The sequence below is a fragment of the Papio anubis genome, unplaced genomic scaffold, assembly GCF_008728515.1.
Source record: "Papio anubis isolate 15944 unplaced genomic scaffold, Panubis1.0 scaffold111, whole genome shotgun sequence".
Lineage (NCBI taxonomy): Eukaryota > Metazoa > Chordata > Mammalia > Primates > Cercopithecidae > Papio > Papio anubis.
In genome coordinates, this window is record NW_022160228.1 from 143636 (window position 1) to 163129 (window position 19494).

General features: G+C 36.5%; 1 protein-coding gene across 3 annotated transcripts in view; it reads right to left on the reverse strand.

The window, feature by feature from the left end:
* Positions 1-19494, reverse strand: part of LOC101012911 (SAC1 like phosphatidylinositide phosphatase) — a 55573-nt gene that overhangs the window by 8481 nt on the left and 27598 nt on the right. For all 3 annotated transcript variants that reach the window (XM_003894552.4, XM_017955507.2, XM_021934489.2), the window contains 7 exons: positions 17423-17524; positions 14930-15015; positions 14062-14148; positions 13499-13567; positions 6071-6150; positions 5275-5373; positions 2055-2193 (listed from right to left, as the gene is read on the reverse strand). In XM_003894552.4, the coding sequence (XP_003894601.2) occupies positions 2055-2193; positions 5275-5373; positions 6071-6150; positions 13499-13567; positions 14062-14148; positions 14930-15015; positions 17423-17524 (662 nt within the window). The remainder of the gene's footprint in view (positions 1-2054; positions 2194-5274; positions 5374-6070; positions 6151-13498; positions 13568-14061; positions 14149-14929; positions 15016-17422; positions 17525-19494) is intronic.

Here is a 19494-nt window from a genome sequence, read left to right on the forward strand (position 1 = left end):
CCCAGGGCAGACTGCAAAGCCTCTCCTGAGGGCACCTTTGCCTTGCAGCTCCCGCACTCCCTTGAAGGACAGCAGCAGGACTATATTCAGAGAGTGTGTCAGGAGGGAGAGTGAAAGCAGCTGTAGGATTCCAGCTGCTACTTCCTCCCTCTCACCCCTAATCTTCCACTGCTTCTACCCCCTTGAGATCCCCTCATATGCATCATCCTTCAACTTCTTCACCCCTGAGTCACCCCAACCTTACCCTCTGTCCCAGGGACCTTTGAGAATCTGATGAATGCCACCTAATCTACCTCCCCAAAAATACACACACACACACAGACCTTCACAAAGAATATCCCGGGGTTGCTGGGCCCCCTGAATCCCTTCTATGGACTCCGCTTTGGAGACCACGAACCACAGATGAGGGGTCCCCACATTGTCTCAGACCATCACCTCTGAGAACCACTATCTTCATTGCTTACCTCAGATGACACCTCATCTCCACCTCAGAAGGAGTTATTCCCACCCTCAGACACAGCACAGGAGCCACCTTGGTGACCTTTAGCTGGGTAAGAACTCTGCCTTCACTGGCGGACGTGGAGAGGCACAAGTAGATAGCCCCTACACTAGCAGGCAAAGCTGCTGGCGAGGCTCCTGCCCCCACTCTCTGAAGGTTGGTTAAGTTTCATAATACTACATATAGCATGTAAAATTGTAAAATATGGATTGCAGAACCTAGTCAAGTAAGTTTTGGTTAATCAGCCATGGAACCAAACCATTCCTAATATTGTTTCTATTAAAAAATACACTCAGAAGACCTTCCAACAGACAAGGACATAGCACAATACAAACTACAGACTATTCCAACAGGGACAGCACTCCTCTAGCAGGTGCGACTTTAAGATTCACGAAGCATTCATTCTGAAGGGGGTATTTTACCTCCATAATTTCTTTCTCGGTATCATACAATTGTCGAAATAAAGTTGAATGCTTACTAATTCCCTGAACAGGAAACCATGTGGTATGCATTTTGTCTGCCCCTCACAACAAATGCCAATGTGATTTAGAAATTGGGGCTCTACGTCTTTTTCATTCCAAATATACACAGAAGAAAAAAACTATTTTTCTCATCAGCATAGTCTAGTGATAAAGCAAAGCTGTGTCAGAAACTTTTTACTTTGGAGTCAATATCCCTTGCTAGTAATAAGAGAAAGATAAATAGAAACAATCTTGAGGTGCTACTTTTGTACTAATGAAATAGAAAAAAAAGAGGCTAGACACAGTGGCTCAAGCCTATAATCCCAGCACTTTGGGAGCTGAGGCAGGTAGACGGCTTGAGCCCAGGGCTTTGAGACCAACTTAGGCAACATGGTGAAACTCTGTCTCTACAAAAAATACAAAAATTAGCCAGGCGTGGTGACACACGCCTGTAGCCCCAGCTTTGTGGGAGGCTGAGTAGGTATGATGGTTTGAACCCAGGAGGCAGCGGTTGCAGCAAGCCGAGATTGCGCCACTGCACTCCAGCCTGGGCAACAGAGCCAGACCCCGTCTCAAGGAAAAACAAAAAAAATTAAAATTAAAATATCAAATGCTGGAAAAAGTTCAATGAAATGGATTTACTTATTCATTGCTGGTGTCAGTGTAAACTGGAATGACCCTCTTGGAAAATAATATATGTATTCTCTTTAACCCAGTAATTCTACTTCTAGGAATTACCATGAAGGAAATAATTCCAGTTAATAATAACATATACAGATGCATTCTCTACAGTGTTATTTATAAACTAAAAATGTAGCAATCTGAATGGCTTAGTAAATTACAGCACAACAATACAACCATCAGAAACTGTGATTACATAAATGCTAAGGGAAAATGGCAAAAGTGAAAACTGTGCATACATAGACTGACCATAGTTATGGAAAATGTGACATCCATGGGCAAGACACAAAAATAAAAAGAGCTGGGTTAGGGTGGGGGCAATGTGAATATTTTATGTTACTGGGTTTTGAAGATGATGTTTAATTTTCTGCTGTGTTGTTTTTCAATTAAAAAAAAAAAAAAAGCATTCGCACCTGAAGTTGGGCCTGAAGTGAACGACGAGCTAACAAACTCTGGATCACATTGGTTCTATCTAGACAATCCATGCAATTGCTTCGGAACACGCCTTCCTGGTTTGCCACCACCTGGCCAGCAGAGTCCACTAGAAAATAACTAAAACATATTTGTATAAACACTCTCATACCAAAGAGGTCAGATTTACTAAGGACTTAACTCTTACAACATGGGTCTCATTTCAGTGACGTTATTGAAAACTGTAAATTAAAAGGTCAGATAGGAATGTGTAGTCAGGCATATGTGATTATCCTAGACCAAAAATAAGTCTAAATGGCTGAGGCAAAACAGTCCCCCATCCAAAATATGGCTGAAGATTAGAGATCATCTCACCCCAAAGACGTGAAAAGTAGAGTTAAGAGTATTAAAAAGGTGGTTGTGCAAATCGATCATGTTTCCCAAAGCCAGATGAGGGTTTCCTCTAACATTATTATTCCAACTATATCCCTGGATATCAGGGTTTTATGATTCATATACTATCTTTAGAATCCTCTGGGTTGCTTGTGAAAAAAGATTCCTGGCCTTGAGATCAACTGAATCAGAATCTCTGAGGCAAGGACTGAACATTTTGCATTAAAAATACTTTTAGCTGGGCGTGGTGGCGCATGCCTGTAATCCCAGCTACTTGGGACGCTGAGGTGGAAGGATTACTTTAGCTTAGGAGTTCAAGACCAGCCTGGGCAACATAACGAGTCCCTGCCTCTAAAACAACAAAAACTTGGCCAGGCATGGTGGTGCATACCTGTATACAGTCAGAAGGCTAAAGTGGGAGGATCACTTGAGCCCAAGGGTTAAAGGCTACAGTGAACTATGATCACACCACTGCACTCCAGCCTGGGTGACAGAGCAATATTCTGTATCTAAATTTAAAAAAAAAAAAATTTTTTTAATACTTTCAAAAATTCTTTTTTTTTTTTTGAGATGGAATCTCCCTCTGTTGCCCAGACTGGAGCACAGTGGCGTGATCTCAGCTCACTCCAACCTCTGCCTTCTAGGTTCAAGTGATTCTCCTGCCTCGGCCTCCTGAGTAGATGTGATTACAGGCACCCACCACCATGCCTGGCTAATTTTTGTATTTTTAGTACAGATGGGGTTTCACCATGTTGGCCAGGCTGGTCTTGAACTCCTGACCTCAGGTGATCCGTCTGCCTTGGGTTCCCAAAGCGCTGGGATTACAGGCGAGAGCCACAGCCCCCGGCCAAAAAAAAAAAAAATTCTTAAATGGGTGATACATGCAAACAGTACAAGATTTATAAAGTATAATTGGGTATTATTTGAAAAATCAGTTTCCCTTTCTCCCCTTAAACACCCAAATCTCTGTACTGCAACCAACCACAGTTACCAGTTCCCATGTTTTCTTTAACAAGCTCCTTGATAATTCTATGAATTCAAAAATCTGACAACACACAGTGTGCTGGTTAAGAATATGGATTCAGGAAGCAAACAATCTGTTTGCTAACTTTAGCATCATATGCAACTTACTAACTGTAGAACTTTAAATAGTCAGCTTATTCATCCACAAAATGGAGGTAACAGCAGCACCACCATTAGGCTTCTCTAAGGTTTGAATGAGACAACACATAATGCACATAAAGTACTTAGCACAGTGTATGGAACACAGCATACAATGAATACTGGATAATATTAACTACTGAAATTATTTTCCAAAATCCAAGAGGAGGAAGAAAATGCAACAGATTCATCAAGGGCTAAATACAAATCATGACCTCAGGAACAAGAGCCTGGAAGAATGTGTTAGGATGAAAAATCTACATATGGATCATGCAGAATTGGTAAGGTTCGTTTAGAGTTGGTGTACATACATATGTGTGCAAGGGTGTATATGTGTGTTTGTACCCCATTAATACTTATAAAATCCCAGATATGTTATAAATATTATTGCTTAAACTATACAGTAAGTTATCATCTCTACTTTACAAATGAAGAAACCGAAGTCTGAAGATAGTAACTAAGTGGCCCTGGGTCATATTACTACTAAGAGAAAAACTTAAATTCAAATCAAGGTGTGTTGGACTCCAAAGCCCAGATTCTTTCCACTACCCCAAAAACCCCTAGAAAAAAGTCTCAAGAGATCATCTGAGAGTCACCAGTGAAAGCTCTGCTCTCCCTGTGGACCACGGTGAATGGCAACGAACACAAACTCTGGAGTCAACCCTCCTTCTTTCTTACACTCCTGCATGGCAGCAGTTAATGGGTGAACCCAAGGAACCACCTCCTCCAACAACATGCCGGGCCCAGCCAATGTTTTCTCTAATGGCCCAACAACAGTAGGTCAATTTCCCTTCTGTGTTCGTGACAAAACCTCACAGAAAAAAAGCAGATTTAAATAACTGTAGTTGATTACCTAATGTATATAAAAAGACATTTTTGAGAACTGAGCAAATATCTATCAAAGAGGTTTTACTATATTATTGTGTAACAAATTAAAAAGTGCATTTGGGTTGGCAGGTTTACAACTATCACACATAGGCAGAAGAAAATGATAGTATGGTTTACAGATTCCTACTTCTGGCTTTTAAATCAGTAAGGACTGACGCGCACCGAGTATGGTAAACCTGCACCAGTATGATAATATAGTACTGCAAAGACATTCAGACTTTTGATCCATCAATCCTACTCTGAAGAATTTTTTAAAGAAATAAAAAAATTTAACAGATGTAAAATATGTATAATGATTCATGGCACCACAATCTTTCATGATAGAAAGAGGAAAGGAAATAAACCAGGTGCTCAGGGTGAAGAAAAGCACTTCTTTAGAACTACGTTATGACAAAACAATACAGAAAAGCCATTAAACCCTATCATTACAGACACTGTACAGGTAACAACAAAATACTAGTGATAGAATGTCTAGTGGAAACAACAATATAAGATATTAGTAAACCAAGTTCAATTATATAAAAATTTGTAAATGTGTGGTAGATAATTTATAAATATATGAAGATACCTGGCCTTGGGTCATTTTTAAGAATTTAAAAATATTTTGAAGTCACCAAGTCTCATCTTTCCAGTAAAGAAATTAAAAATAATAAAACAGTATAGATAAGCAATGACAATCCAGTGAACTATATTTATAAGTCTGCTGGATGATGCATAATAAAATATGACTGATATATATACCTCTTCTCTCTGCCTCCTTAAGGAAATAATATAGCTTACCTTAATTCATCTTGCATTTCTGCTACCTGATCCAATAAAATACTTAGTCGATCCCATCTCATATTTTTACATTCCTTATGGAAGTCAAAGGCAATGTATCTACCAAAAGAAAAGATATTCAGAAACCGACCAGAGATCATTCATTTTCCTTCTATTAATAATACCTTCATAAGCTGATTTTCCCCTTTATATCAGTGCATACATATTTCTTGGGAACACTAGAATCTCCTTCACTCTGGGTTTATCACTATACATATACTACATGCACACACACACCCCTTCTCATGCTCACACCTATCAGAGGAAAATATATATATATATGATATGAGCAGATATATATATATATATATATATACATGAAAATACAAAATACATGCATATGTCTATCCTCACATGTTCTTCTGGGGGCCCTCAGCAAGGAGTAGAGGAGAAACACAACAAATGCTTAGTGAAGTAAGCTCAAGTACAGCAATCAGGTATGCCCTGCAAAGAGGCCTTAGTCCAAAGTCCTCAAGACAATTCTAGTGGCCAAGTATGACCTATGGAAACTCTCTGGGGCACAAAGCCTCAATGAGGGAATTTGAATCAGAGACTAAACTCAAAACTCGACTGAAAAGAAGTTATTCTGCAACATAATTTAATGCTACAGAAATTTCAAGCCAACAAAATATCATGCTCTGATCTATTGAAAAAAATGCAAGCTGAAATATATGTCTAGTGAGCTCTATGTAATCATGCACATATGTAAGTGCACATCTCATGTGAAAAGACCTGCAACAGATTTCTAGTGAGGTACCTCATCATTCCACTTCCCAAAGAAGACACCATTGTTGCAAATGTCTGCTCAAGTGGCTTCTCTGAGCCCTTCTGGTTAATCTGTAAAAAATTTGAAACACCATAGTTTTCAGTTAATTTCAAAGGAGAGAGTGACATCAGAAAAAGGACAAAGTAGGAAGCTCTAAGCTCTCATTCTCCCACAGAAACATAAAAAAATCCCAGAAGCTGTCTGAGCCAACTTTGTAGGAGCTCTAAAAAAAGATCAAAGGTTTTATAGTAACCTACCCAAGCACCCAATAAAGAAAAAGTCACTTTCAAAATGGTGGGAAAGTTTCGTGGCATTTAACTTGTCCTTGACCCAGCCCCTCCCCAGAGTGGTGACAATCTTAGTCTTACATGGGAATAACCTGGTTCTTAGTTCTTCTCATCAAACTAGAGGAGGCAGACCAGACCTTATCTGCAAATAATTGTGGACCTCTGTTCTAACATGAAGGACTAACTGGTCTCTGTCCCACATATCTCTGAACACCAGCAGTAAAAGTGGTGACTACTGCTTGTAAAAGCTACAAGAGGAATATAAATCAATGGATGCCTGAGGCAAAATATCCTGTATGGAAACATATAATAGACCATTTAAAGACTGGAGAAGAAGCTGGGTGATATTCTTTGGGAAATTAGGACTTTCAAAAGCAGCCATGTACATGAAGGAGTTTTGAAGGCCACCCACACAACCAGGCAAGATGCATGCTCAGAAGAGTCCTGAGAAGACCTTAAACCTTCACCATAGACTGATCCCTAGGCTCACAGCAAGCCTGGCTAATCAGTAAAGGACTGTCCCAGCATACAACAAGTCTGCAAAGAATGGGGGACAGGGTTGTTCTCTCATTTTTGCTTTCCTTTTTTGTCTGTCTATTTCAGTTCTTGGAATTCAATGAAACTTGTCAAAACAGCTGAACATAAGCAAAAGGAACAGACCTCAGTGAACATACACAATAAGAAACAGTTTTGGCAAAAATAGTTCCGAAAAGTCTCAAGAAAAAAAAAAAGGATTAGCAGAGTCTTTAACAATCAAATAAAACAAAAAACTCCCAGCAAACCCTAGGGGAAAAGGAGACTCTGACTTCCAGAGTTAATGATATCATAATAATCAAACATACAATTAAAAAAAAAATCACAGGTACACAAATAAACAGAAAAAAATGGCTCACTCGATGGAACATAAGAAATTGACAGAAATTGTTTCTGTGGAAGCCAAGACAGGACTTGGCTTATTAGATAAAGACTAGACTTATTAGACTAGACTTACTAGACTAATTAGACAAATACTTTAAAGCAATTGTCTTAAAAACAAAGAGCTAAGGGGAAACACAGACAAAGAACTAAAAGAAATCAGGAAAACAATACACAAACAAAATGAGGATATCAACAAAGACAGAAAAATTATTATAAGAAGCCAAAAAATAATTCTGCAGCAAAAGAGCACAAAAAGTGAAATAAAATATTTAGCACTATGGGAATTCCAGGAAGAGAGAGAGAAAGGAGGAGAAAGATTTGAAGAAAAAAAAAAATAGCCAAAACCTTCCCAAATGTGATGAAACATATGAATCTACAAACCAAAGCTCTGAACTCTAAGGAGACCCACACCAAAAACATTATAATCACATAGTTGAAAGACAAAAACAGAATCCTGAAAAGCAGCAAGAGAGAGGAGACTCATCACACACAAGAGATTCTCAACGGGATTATCCGCCAATTTCTCATCAGAAATCTTGGAGGCTGGAAGACAGTGGGATCATATATTTTAAATGCTGGAAGAAGAAAAACTGTCAACCAAGAATTCTGTATCTGGTAAAACGTCCGTTAAAAATGAAGGAAAAATTAAGACATTCATAGATAAACAAAACCTGAGGTAGTTTATTATCATTAAACCCAATCTATAAGAAATGCTAAAGGGAGTCCTTCAGGTTGAAATGAAAGTACGCTACACAGTAACTTGCAGCCATAGAGAGATATAAAAATTTCCAACAGGCTGGACGTAGAAGCTCACGCCTATAATCCCAGCACTTTGGGAGGCTGAGGCGGGCAGATGAGGTCAGGAGTTTGAGACCAGCCTGGCCAACATGGTGAAACCTCGTCTCTACCAAAAATAAAAAAAATTAGCTGGGTGTGGTGGCACACACCTGTAATCCAGCTACTCGGGAGGCTGAGGCAGGAGAATCGCTTGAACCCCTGAGGCAGAGGTTGCAGTGAGCCAAGATTGTGCCACTGTACTCCAGCCTGGGTGACAGAATGAGACTCCATCTCAAAAAAAAAAAAAAAAAAAAAATCCAAAAAGGTAAAGACAAGGGCAAATATAAAAGCCAGTATTATTGAAATCCTGGTCTGTAACTTCACTTCTTATTTCTACAGGATTTAAAAGTCAAATGCAGTCCAGAATGGTGGCTCACATCTGTAATCCTAGCGCTCTGGTAGGCTGAGGCAAGAGGATGGCTTGAGGTCAGGAGTTCAAGACCAGCCTGGGCAATATAGTGAGACCCCCATCTCTATAAAAACACAAAAAAATTAGCCAAGCATGGTGGCATGCGCCTGTAGTCCTAGCTGCTGAGGAAGCTGAAGTATGAGGATTCCTTCAGCCCAGGAGTTCAAGATTACACAGAGCTACGATCGTGCCACTGCATGCAAGCCTAGGCAACAGAGCAAGACCTGTTCTCTAAAAAATAAATACATACATACACAAATAAGAGCCAATTGCATAAAAATAATTATGTTACTGAAACACAATATATAAAGATGCAATTTGAAATGTTAACATAAAAAGGAAGCAAGAAGGCTTTACAGGAGTACAGCTTCTGTATGCTTCTGGTATCAATTCAAATTAGATACTTATAACATTAGGATATTATATGTAATCCTCATGGTAACCACAAAGAAAACAGCTATAGAATATACACAAATGAAAATGAGAAAGTAATCAAAATATATCACTACCAAAAAAAATCAACTAAGCACAGTAAGAGACAGTAATGGAGGAAATGAGGAACGAAAAGCTAAAAGACACACAGAAAACAAATAACAAAAGAGCAGAAGTAAATCCTTATCAGTAATTACTTTAAATGTAAATGGATTAACTCTCCAATAAAAATAAGTAGACCGGCAAAATGGAAAAAAAATATGATCTAACTACATGCTGTCTCTGAGAGATTCATTTTAGACCTACCTAAAGACACATACAGGTTGAAAGAGAAAGGATGAAAAAACATATTTTGTGCAAATAGTAATCAAAAAAGAGCTGGAATAACTACACTAGTATCAGACAAGATACACTCTAAGTGAAATATTGTTACAAAAGACAAAAAAAGAACATTGTTTACTGATTAAATGGTCAATTTTCCAAGAAGATACAATTATAAACACATATGCAACAAACCATGACAGCCTGAAGATGTAACTAAGCACACTGACAGAACTGAAGGGAGACACAGAAAATTACATAACAATAGTAGGGGCTGGGTGCGGTGGCTCACGCCTGTAATCCCAGCACTCTGGGAGGCCGAGGCGGGCAGATCACGAGGTCAGGAGATTGAGACCATCCTGGCTAAATAGTGAAGCCCTGTGTCTACTGAAAATACAAAAAATTAGCTGGGCGTGGTGGCGGGTGCCTATAGTCCCAGTTACTCAGAAGGCTGAGGCAGGAGAATGGCGTGAATCCGGGAGGTGGAACTTGCCGTGAGCCGAGATCGCGCCACTGTACTCTAGCCTGGGCAACAGAGACTGTCTCCAAAAAAAAAAAAGGAAACTTCAATACCCTACTTTCAACAATAGAACAATTAAACAGAGACGAAAAAGCAAATACAGAATAGAGAAATTAAACACTATCATAAGCCAATCAGACCCAACAGACACATACATATTACTCTACCCAATAACAGCAGAATACACATTTTTTACAAGTACACATGAAATATTCTCTAAGACAAACTATACTCTAGGCCACAAAACAAGTTTTAACACATTTTTAAAAATTCAAATCACATTAAGTATATATTCTGATCACAACAGAAAGCTAAAAATCAAGAATAGAAGGAAAACTAGAAATTTCACAAACGTGAAAAACCAACAACATACTGAACCACTGGTTCAAAGACAAAATCCCAGGAAGAGAAATCAGAAAATACCTGAGACAAATGAAAACAAAAATACAATATACCAAATGTATGAAATAAAGCAAAAACAGTGCTGAGGAAAATTTCTCGCTGTAAATGCATACATTAAAAAAGAAAACCTCAAAGCAATAACCTAATTTTACACTTTAAGGAACAAGAAAAAGAAGATCAAACTAAACCCAAAGCTACCAGAGGAAATAATAAGAATTAGAGATAAATAAAATAGAAAATATAAAAACAATAAAGTCAATAAAACTAAAAGTTGAACTTTGAAAAGATCAATAAAATTCACAAACTCTTAGCTGGAATGACCAAAACGAAACAAAAGACTCAAATTACTAAAATCAGGAGTGACAATGGACATTACTACCAATTTCTGAGAAATAAAAAGGATTTAAGAGAATACTATGAACAACTGTGTGCCAACAAGTAGGATAACCCAGATTGGCAAATTCCTAGACACATAATCTGCCAAAACTGAATCATGAAAAAAACAGAAAATCTAAAGAGACCAATACATAGTAAGGAGATTGAATCAGTAATGAAAACAAACAGAAAAAAAAGTCTCCTAACAAAGAAAAACCTGGACTAGATGGCTTTACTAGTGAACTCACCAGTGAATTCTACCAAAATTTAAAGAATTAACACCAGTCTTCCTCAAACTCTACCAAAAAGATGAAGAAGAGAGAACACTTTCTAACTTATTCTGTAAAGATAAGATTATCCTGATATCAAAACTAGACCAAGATATTACAAGAAAAGAAAACTACAGGCCAATATCCTTTATGAATATTAATGTAAAAATCCCCAACCAAACACTAGCACACCAAATTCTGCAGCACATTGAAAAAGTATATACCATGACCAAAGGGATTTATTCCCACAATGTAAGGCTGGTTCAATATACGAAAATCAATCAGTATAATACACCACATTCACAGAATGAAGGAAAAAAAACAAGCATCTCGATTGATACAGAAAAGTATCTGACAAAATTCAACAACTCCTTCTTGATAAAAACATTCAACTGGATAACTTAGAAAAAGAAGAAAAGTTCCTCAACATAAAGGCCATTATGTGAAAAACCCACAGCTAATATCATATTTAATGATGAAAGACCAAAAGCTTTTCTCCTAAGAAAAGGAATAAGGCAAGGATACTTGCTTTCACAATTTCTGTTCAACATAGTATTAGTAGTTCTAGCGACAGCAATTAGGCAAGAAAAAAAAATAAAAGGCATCCAAATTGGAAAGGAAGCATAAAATTATCTCTGTTCACAGGTGACATGATTTTACATACAGAAAATCCTAAAAATTCTGCAAAATAGCTATTGGAGATTATAAATTCAACAAAGTTGCAGCATACAAAAATCAAGACACAATAATCAGTTGCATTTCTCTATACTAACAATGAAATATCCAAAAAGGAAACTACAAAAACAATTTCATTTACAATAGCAAAACAAACAAACAAACAAGCACCATTCAGGCATAAATACTCAAAAATAAATTTAAACAAGGACGTGAAATGCATGTACACTGAAAACTGCAAAATATTGCTGAAAGAAATTTTTTAAAATATAAATAAATGAAAAGACATCTGCATTGCTGGACTGACAAACAATATTACTAAGACAACAGTACCATTCAAAGTGATCAATCTGTCAATTCAATGCAATTGCTACTAAAATCTCAATGCCATTGTTTGCAGAAACAGAAAAACCAAGCCTAAAATTCATAAGCAATCTCAAGGGATCTCAAGTAGCCAAAATTATCTTGAAAAAGGAGAAGGAAGTTGGAATTATCACATTTCCTGATTTTAAAACTTATTACACAAAGCTGTAGCAACCAAAATAGTGTTATCCTGTCCTAAGGACAGACACAGAGACCAATGGACTAGAACAGAGTGTCAAGATAAGACCTTACATATGTGTTCAACTGATGTTTTATTAGGGTGACAGACTATTTAAAGGAAAAGAACAGTCTTTTATAAATGGTGCTGGGAAAACTAGATATCCATATGCAAAAGAATGAAGTTGGACCCTTACCCCTACACTATATACAAAAAATTAACTCATGTGCAGTGATAAGAAGTAATACACAGACACACATACACAAAAAAACATTAACTCAAAACAGACCAAAGGCCTGTAAGATCTAAAACCATAAAGACTCTTAAGAAGAAAATATAGGGGTAACTTTATGTTATTGGATTTGGTGACAATTTCTTGAATTTGACACCAAGAGCAGAGGCAACAAAAGAAAAACTAGATAAGCTGGACTTAACAATTTGTATCCCAAGGACATTGTCAAGACAGTAAAAAATCAACCTAAAGAGTGGGAGAAAATATTTGTAAAGCACCTGTCTGCTAAGAGATAAATATCCAGACTTCATTAAGAATGACTACAACTGAAACAAAAACGACCTGATTAAAAAAGAGCCAAAGGATTTACGCAGGCATTTCTCCAAAGAAGATACACAAATGGCCAATCAGCACATGAAAAGATGCTCAAAATCACACAAATCATTAGAGAAACGTAAATCAACTCAATACCACGAGACACCACTCCACACCCATCAGGATGGCTATAATTAAAAACTCATACACACACACACACAAAAAAAACAAAACAAAACAGAAAACAACAATTGTCAGCAAGGATATGAAGAAACTGGAACTCTGGTGTATTGCTGGTGGGAATACAAAATGGTGCAGCCGCTATGGCAAACAGTATGGTGGTTCCTCAAAGAGTCAAACATAGAATCACCATATGATCCAGCAATTCTACTTCTAGGTAAAAGCCTAAAAGAACTGAAAACGGGGACTCAATCAAACAGATCCTTGCACACCACCAATGTTTATACACACACATACACACACACACACACACACAAAATGGAATATTCTTCGGTCTTAAAAAAAGAATGAAATTCTATACATGCTACAAGATGGATGAACCTTAAAAACAGTAAAAAAGACAAATATTGTATTATTCCACTTACATGGGGGTACTCAGAATAGACAAATTCAGAGAGAGAGAAAGTAAAATAGAATTACCAGGGGCTGTGGGGAGGGAGGTAATAGGAAGTTAATTATTTAATGGATAGAGTTTCTGTCTGGTATGATGAAATGTTGTGGAAATGAACAGTGATGATGGTTGCACATTATGAACTACTTAATGCCACTGAACTGTACACTTAAAAATGGTTAAAATAGTAAATTTTCTGTCAAGAAAAAGTTAAGGTTTCCCCTGCCCCCACCCCAAGAAACATAAGAAACATACCAGATTGATTATAACTTGTTTTCCATAAATAATTACTTGGGAATCAAAATGCCTTTGGAAACCATCCATCTAGAGGGAAAAGAGTTACATATTTTACTGGAGTACATTATGTAATTTATAAATATAATTTAAATATTTATAATATTTTAAAAGGACCTCCTTAAATGTCTTATTTCTATATTCAAAAGAATGATGTCAGGATGTGAACTATGTCTTCTAGATATTCTAAATGTCATCTAGTAATCATAAGCTTTTACTCTGAGCTGCAACACTGCCACTTTAATTCTGAGTACAACCTCAGAGGAATATATTAAGTACTCTAAAAAGCATAAATTTACAAATCTTACTGAGATCTCTTAAATCCTTACTTGCCACGCCATTCAGTCATAGTTTGTTTTTCTATATTTCTAACATGCCACCTACACAACTTTTGGTTTAGGGGTTTACTATGTGCTAGAACCAAGAAGAGCCTCAAAGATGTTGAATGCTGATTTACATTCTTTACATGCAAATTATAATGCTATTAAGCTTCTATTTTTAGCCAACAAAAAAGGCATACACACGTGATTTGCTGCTTTGCTGATCTGTGGCAGTGGTTTGTACTTGAGGTTTGGTCTTTGAGACCAGAAAACAGGTATTGATCCTCGAGTCTAAAAGAAAAGAGAGAAATGTGAAAAGAAACACAAACATATTTGTTTTTCTCACCTTACTTATTGTCAGCGGTATATAAATTAATGAACATGCAGGGAAAAAAGTAATACAACCTACCAACTATTTTAAAAATCCACGTGTATCTCTCTTAAAGTTCATATTTTATGAAAAAACATTTAGAACTTTTTCTCCTTCTAGTTTTATATACACAGCATTTGTGTAGTAGATAGTTCTTTATTTCCCCGAAATTCTACATTTATCTATGAGTAAAAATTAACAGGTTACATCTGTTATATAATGTGGCATTATGAAAAAATTAGAAAATTGCTTTATTCATTTTCAAATGGATATGTTTACCAACATATGAATATATTTGGACACTAACGCTCTGGAGCAGCAAGTGGTCCACAACTCCATAAGGCAAGAGAAGAGACATCTCACAGTGGCAGGTAAAGTCAATCATAAGCCATCAGCTTGTCCTATCATCACTGCCCTGAATACATGTAAATGGTTCAACAGACAGATGGCTCCATTTCCATAACTCTCCTTGCACCTCCTAGCCTACCCTCTCCTCCAGGGATTTAATTTAAGGGCAGGAAATGTCAGTAGGTTAGTGCCAGATTAATGGACTTTCCTTTTTTGGGTGAACTTTTTCTGTAGATAAAAATATTACATAAGAACAGAGGGGAAGGCAAAAGAGGGAAATTTCAACACGACAGAAAATTATAATCCAAGCAGAAAAGGCCAACTCACTGACTGCCTAACAGACTAACAACTTGCCTGTACAAATGAAGCTTTGCTCCCATTGTAGTGCACAATTTGTTCTGTTTCTACAAAGTTAGCTGCATGGCCTTCAGAATCAATTCCTAAGTAGAAAAAAAATTAAGAATTAACTATACTGATTACGTAAAGAAACACTTCAGAAACCCACTAATTTAGGTTAACTTGGAGAGAACTAAGTCAGTTCAAATTAGTGGAAAAGTCATTATGAAAATACAATTCAAACAAACTCATTATACATGATCAGAAAACTAACAGAAGCTCGCTTACTTTAAACAGGCTTAAAGAGGAGTATAAAAACCTATTAATAAACAGATGAAGTTGGTTGCTCTTAAATACACTGATTGTTCCTACATGCAAAATTCCTCTAAAATAGTGTTTCTCAAACTTCAGACATCTTTTAAAGAAAAAAAAAAAATTCTCAAGGATCCCTGAGAAAATGTCCATAGATCCTAATTTGAAAAATACTAGTTTGAAAGGTAACACTATCAATTTAGGTAATTATACTTAGTAACAACACAATACTCAACGTAAATACAGGCCATTTTATTTTTATTTATTTATTTTTTGAGATGGAGTTTCACTCTTGTTGCCCAGGCTGGAGTGCAATGGCACGAACTCGGCTCACCACAACCTCTGCCTCCCGGGTTCAAGAAATTCTCCTGCCTCAGTCTCTCAAGTAGCTGGGATTACAGGCATGCGCCAGCATGCCCCACTAATTTTTGTATTTTTAGTAGAGATGGGGTTTCTACATGTTGGTCAGGCTGGTCTCGAACTCCCAACCTCAGGTGATCCGCCCACCTCGCCCTCCCAAAGTGCTGAAATTACAGGTGTGAGCCACCACACCTGGTGAATATAGGCCATTTTAAAATATTTTGTTATAACAATGCAAATAGTCTCCAGCAGATGCTTATACTGATTTTAATTATGAAAATGAAAACACAAAAACTGTATGTGATCCTCTGTAATTCCATAAATATGCTCACAAAACCTAGTTCAAAAAGCAAAGTGGATTCTTGATGCTATTTAGTTGTTTCAAATATTTGAAGCATTCCTTTAAAAATGTATTTACATAATCTATTTTTACAAGGAAAAGCTTGCTAAGCAAATGCAACTTTCAAGCTAGTCCCTGACCCAAATTACCAAATTATCGGAAAGAAATCAATGGATTTTTAACCGTGCCAAGTATTTCCTAACATCCTTTCTATCTCACATATTTCTCACATATAACATTCGGAGGTATATGCAAAGTATCACTGTTTTTGTTACCATATCACCAGAAGCGGCCAAAATTATACAGCCAAATCAGCAATGACATGACTCCTCAATACTTTATGAGATTACTGGTCAGAGGCACAGGCTATCCTTGTTTCCTTTCGTAATTCCCACTAAGGAACAACATCCAGTTATTTTTAAAAGTGAGAGTCAGAGTGAGAGACAGTATGTGTGTTTCTGTGTATGAAAGAAGGATCTTTATGAAAAGATTTGCAAGACATATTAAGAAAAAAAGGAACCAAGGTACAGAAAAATATGCATAGAATATTATCACTGTCTAAAAAAAGGAGGAAGAGAAGGGCACATACCTGTATTAGCATAAAAATTATCCGGAAGGATAAACAAGAAACTAACATCTGATTAGCTGGTAAGGGGGTAAGAACCGAGCAGATGATGTCAGAAATGGGAGATATTTTTCATCGCATTAAAAAAATACTTTTTGATATTTGAAATATGTAAATGCACTACCTGTTCAAAAAATTTAATCAAAAACTATGTTTCCATCCAATAAAATCTAGTTACAAGAGAGTTGCTATCTCTAATTTGGTTTGTGATCTTGGCCAGGTCACACACTCAATGTTATTCTTCCTCTGCTACGAGAGATATTAAGCAAATAATCTCTACAACTTTCTGGCCCCAAGCTACAATTTATTTAATGGCTTACAGCCATAAAATATGATGATATATTCTGGTTAAAAAAAAATAGAAAGATTGGAGAAACTCCTTTTCATAATGACAGTAAGCTTTAATACAGATTTTTAAAGTTTAGTTCAGCGAAATAAGCATGTTGCTAGTACAAAGTCTGGAAAATAAATGCTCAAAATGTAAATGTTCACAAAGTTGAAGGCATAAAGCAAATGACTAGCTTCATGCATGCAAAAAAACCTAAAAGCAATACAAGAAAATACTTTCCAAGTTAGGTTACTGAAAACTACACTGAGTTCAGCTGTGCTTTCAGACATCCAGCAAACAACATGATCAGTTCCTCTTCAAGCAGTAAGCAGCAGCCTACAAGTATAACACTAACATTTGCAATGTAATAACAGTAGCTGAAGCATGGAAGACCTACCTAATTATTACAATGAAGTAGGAGATAAATACTTAGCAAGGCTATCAAATGATAATGAAAACAAATAAAATATAAAAGGTTACATTCGTGTCACCATAAGACAAAATATTAATTACAGATATGATCCATGCTGACAAAATTAATCTCACCTCTTACATAATAGCGCACACCAGCTCTGAAACAGCTCCTCCTCGAGATGAGAATCCAATCAAAGTATTTTCCATTAATAGAACATGAATGCATGGTAATAACTTAACTACATTAAGAAAAATACAACATATAATAGAAATCATAAGCATTGTTTCCAGATTGTTTGAATGCATCTACCCTAATAATGGTCTTTAAGAGAAAAAATGACAGAGTATACAAATCTTCCTGAATATTCACAAGCCCTCAGTACTACAATCAACTGTGAAGCTCTGTCAAGTTAATAACCCTGTGACATGAACGCAATATATTTAAGAAGTTCACTATGGTGTTTTTATTTAAATGATATGCTTCCCTTTTCCTGATATCCTCAATCACTTTCTAAAGAATTAAGTATAAACCACATCACTGAAAAATCTACTCTGAATGGAAAACATAAATTTAAAATAGATTAACTTTCAAATAAGAAACAAAAAAGTGAGGGAGGGAAGGCTAGGCTTCTGCAGTTAAGGAAAAAAAAAAAAAAAAAAATGAAATGGATGACACATAATTGTAAATTAGCCAAAACAGCTGGTAAGCATATGAAGATTCACAGATTAAAGTGAATTAAACAAAAGTTACCTAGAAATGGAAATTCTGACTCTACCTTATCCTCAAAATAGAAAAGGTGAATCTCAATATGAAAGACTGTATCCACCCCTTCTTTATATAAAGTTATTTCCCTTAACTACTAATAAGAGTATATGCTATAGGACACTTCCTACATCATTCAGTAATATAAACAATCATATACCTAGAAATTCTAAAGGCTGATCTCTCCACTTCATTCCCAGAGTAAAGGGTTGCAAAAGCTTTTGGAATTGGCATACCTCTTACATTAAATGTTTTTATTATGAAATATAATAAACAGTAAAATATAATGTATGCAACTATTTACCATAGTTAAATACCCATTTAGTATGGGGAGTTGATATTAAATGGGTAAGAATTTCTTACTGGAGTGATGGAAACAGGATGCTGGTTGCACAACACTGTGAATGAAATTAATGCCACTCACTGAATTACACATCTAAAAATGATCAAAAAGGCAAATTGTTTATTAAATATATTTGATCATAATTTTAAAAATTACACATACACACACCCCTTTTTACCCACTAGCATCTCTGAAGCACCTTTCTGTGTGGCTCCCTTACTGCTCTCTAAGAAGTAACTACCATCCACTCAGCTCATCATTCCCTTGTCTTTCTAGTTTTGCCACTAAACAACTTCCTGTTTAGTCTGCACAGCTTTTGGCTTTTTTTTTTTTTTTTTTAAACGTAACAGGAATTAACCTGTATGTATTCTTTCAGTTCTCCTTATTTGCTCATTATAGTCAGGAGGTTCATTTGCTGCTGCTATGGCTGTATAATATTCTACTACATGACTAGATTACAGTTACTTATCCATTCTACTGTCCATGGACATGCCAGGTGTTTCCAGTTTTACTATTATAAACAGTGTTGCAATAAACATCTCTGTACAGAACAAGCAGAAGTGGCTCTAAGGAGCAGTACTGCTGGGTTACAGAGTATATTCCTCATCTGATCTTATTAGGAAATTCCATATTGTTTCAAGAATTACTTTGGCTTCTCACCTTTACCAACATTTGATATTGTCTGCTTTTTATAAAAAAAAAATTATTTATGCATTTATTTACTTGAGAGAGAGGCTCTTGCTGTGCTACCCAGGCTGGAGTGCAGTGGCACCATCAAGGCTCACTGCAGCCTCAAACTCCTGGGCCCAAACCATCCTCCCACCTTGGCCTCCCAGGTAGCTGGGACTACAGGCACGTGCCACCATGTCTGGCTAATTTATTGTCTGCTTTTTAATGTCTGCCACACTGTGGCTAGCGGAGCAGGGGGGTATGACAGAAAGGTTTTATTGTTTCAATGGCCTTACTTTTTCTCCTTCCACATTTGTTGAGGTTTGGTTATGGTATTTTCTACATGTAATACTTTTTCTTAATATAATTTGATGCATCCATTATAAAGCATAACAGCGTAACAAAATATTTGTGAACCTACCATCCAAC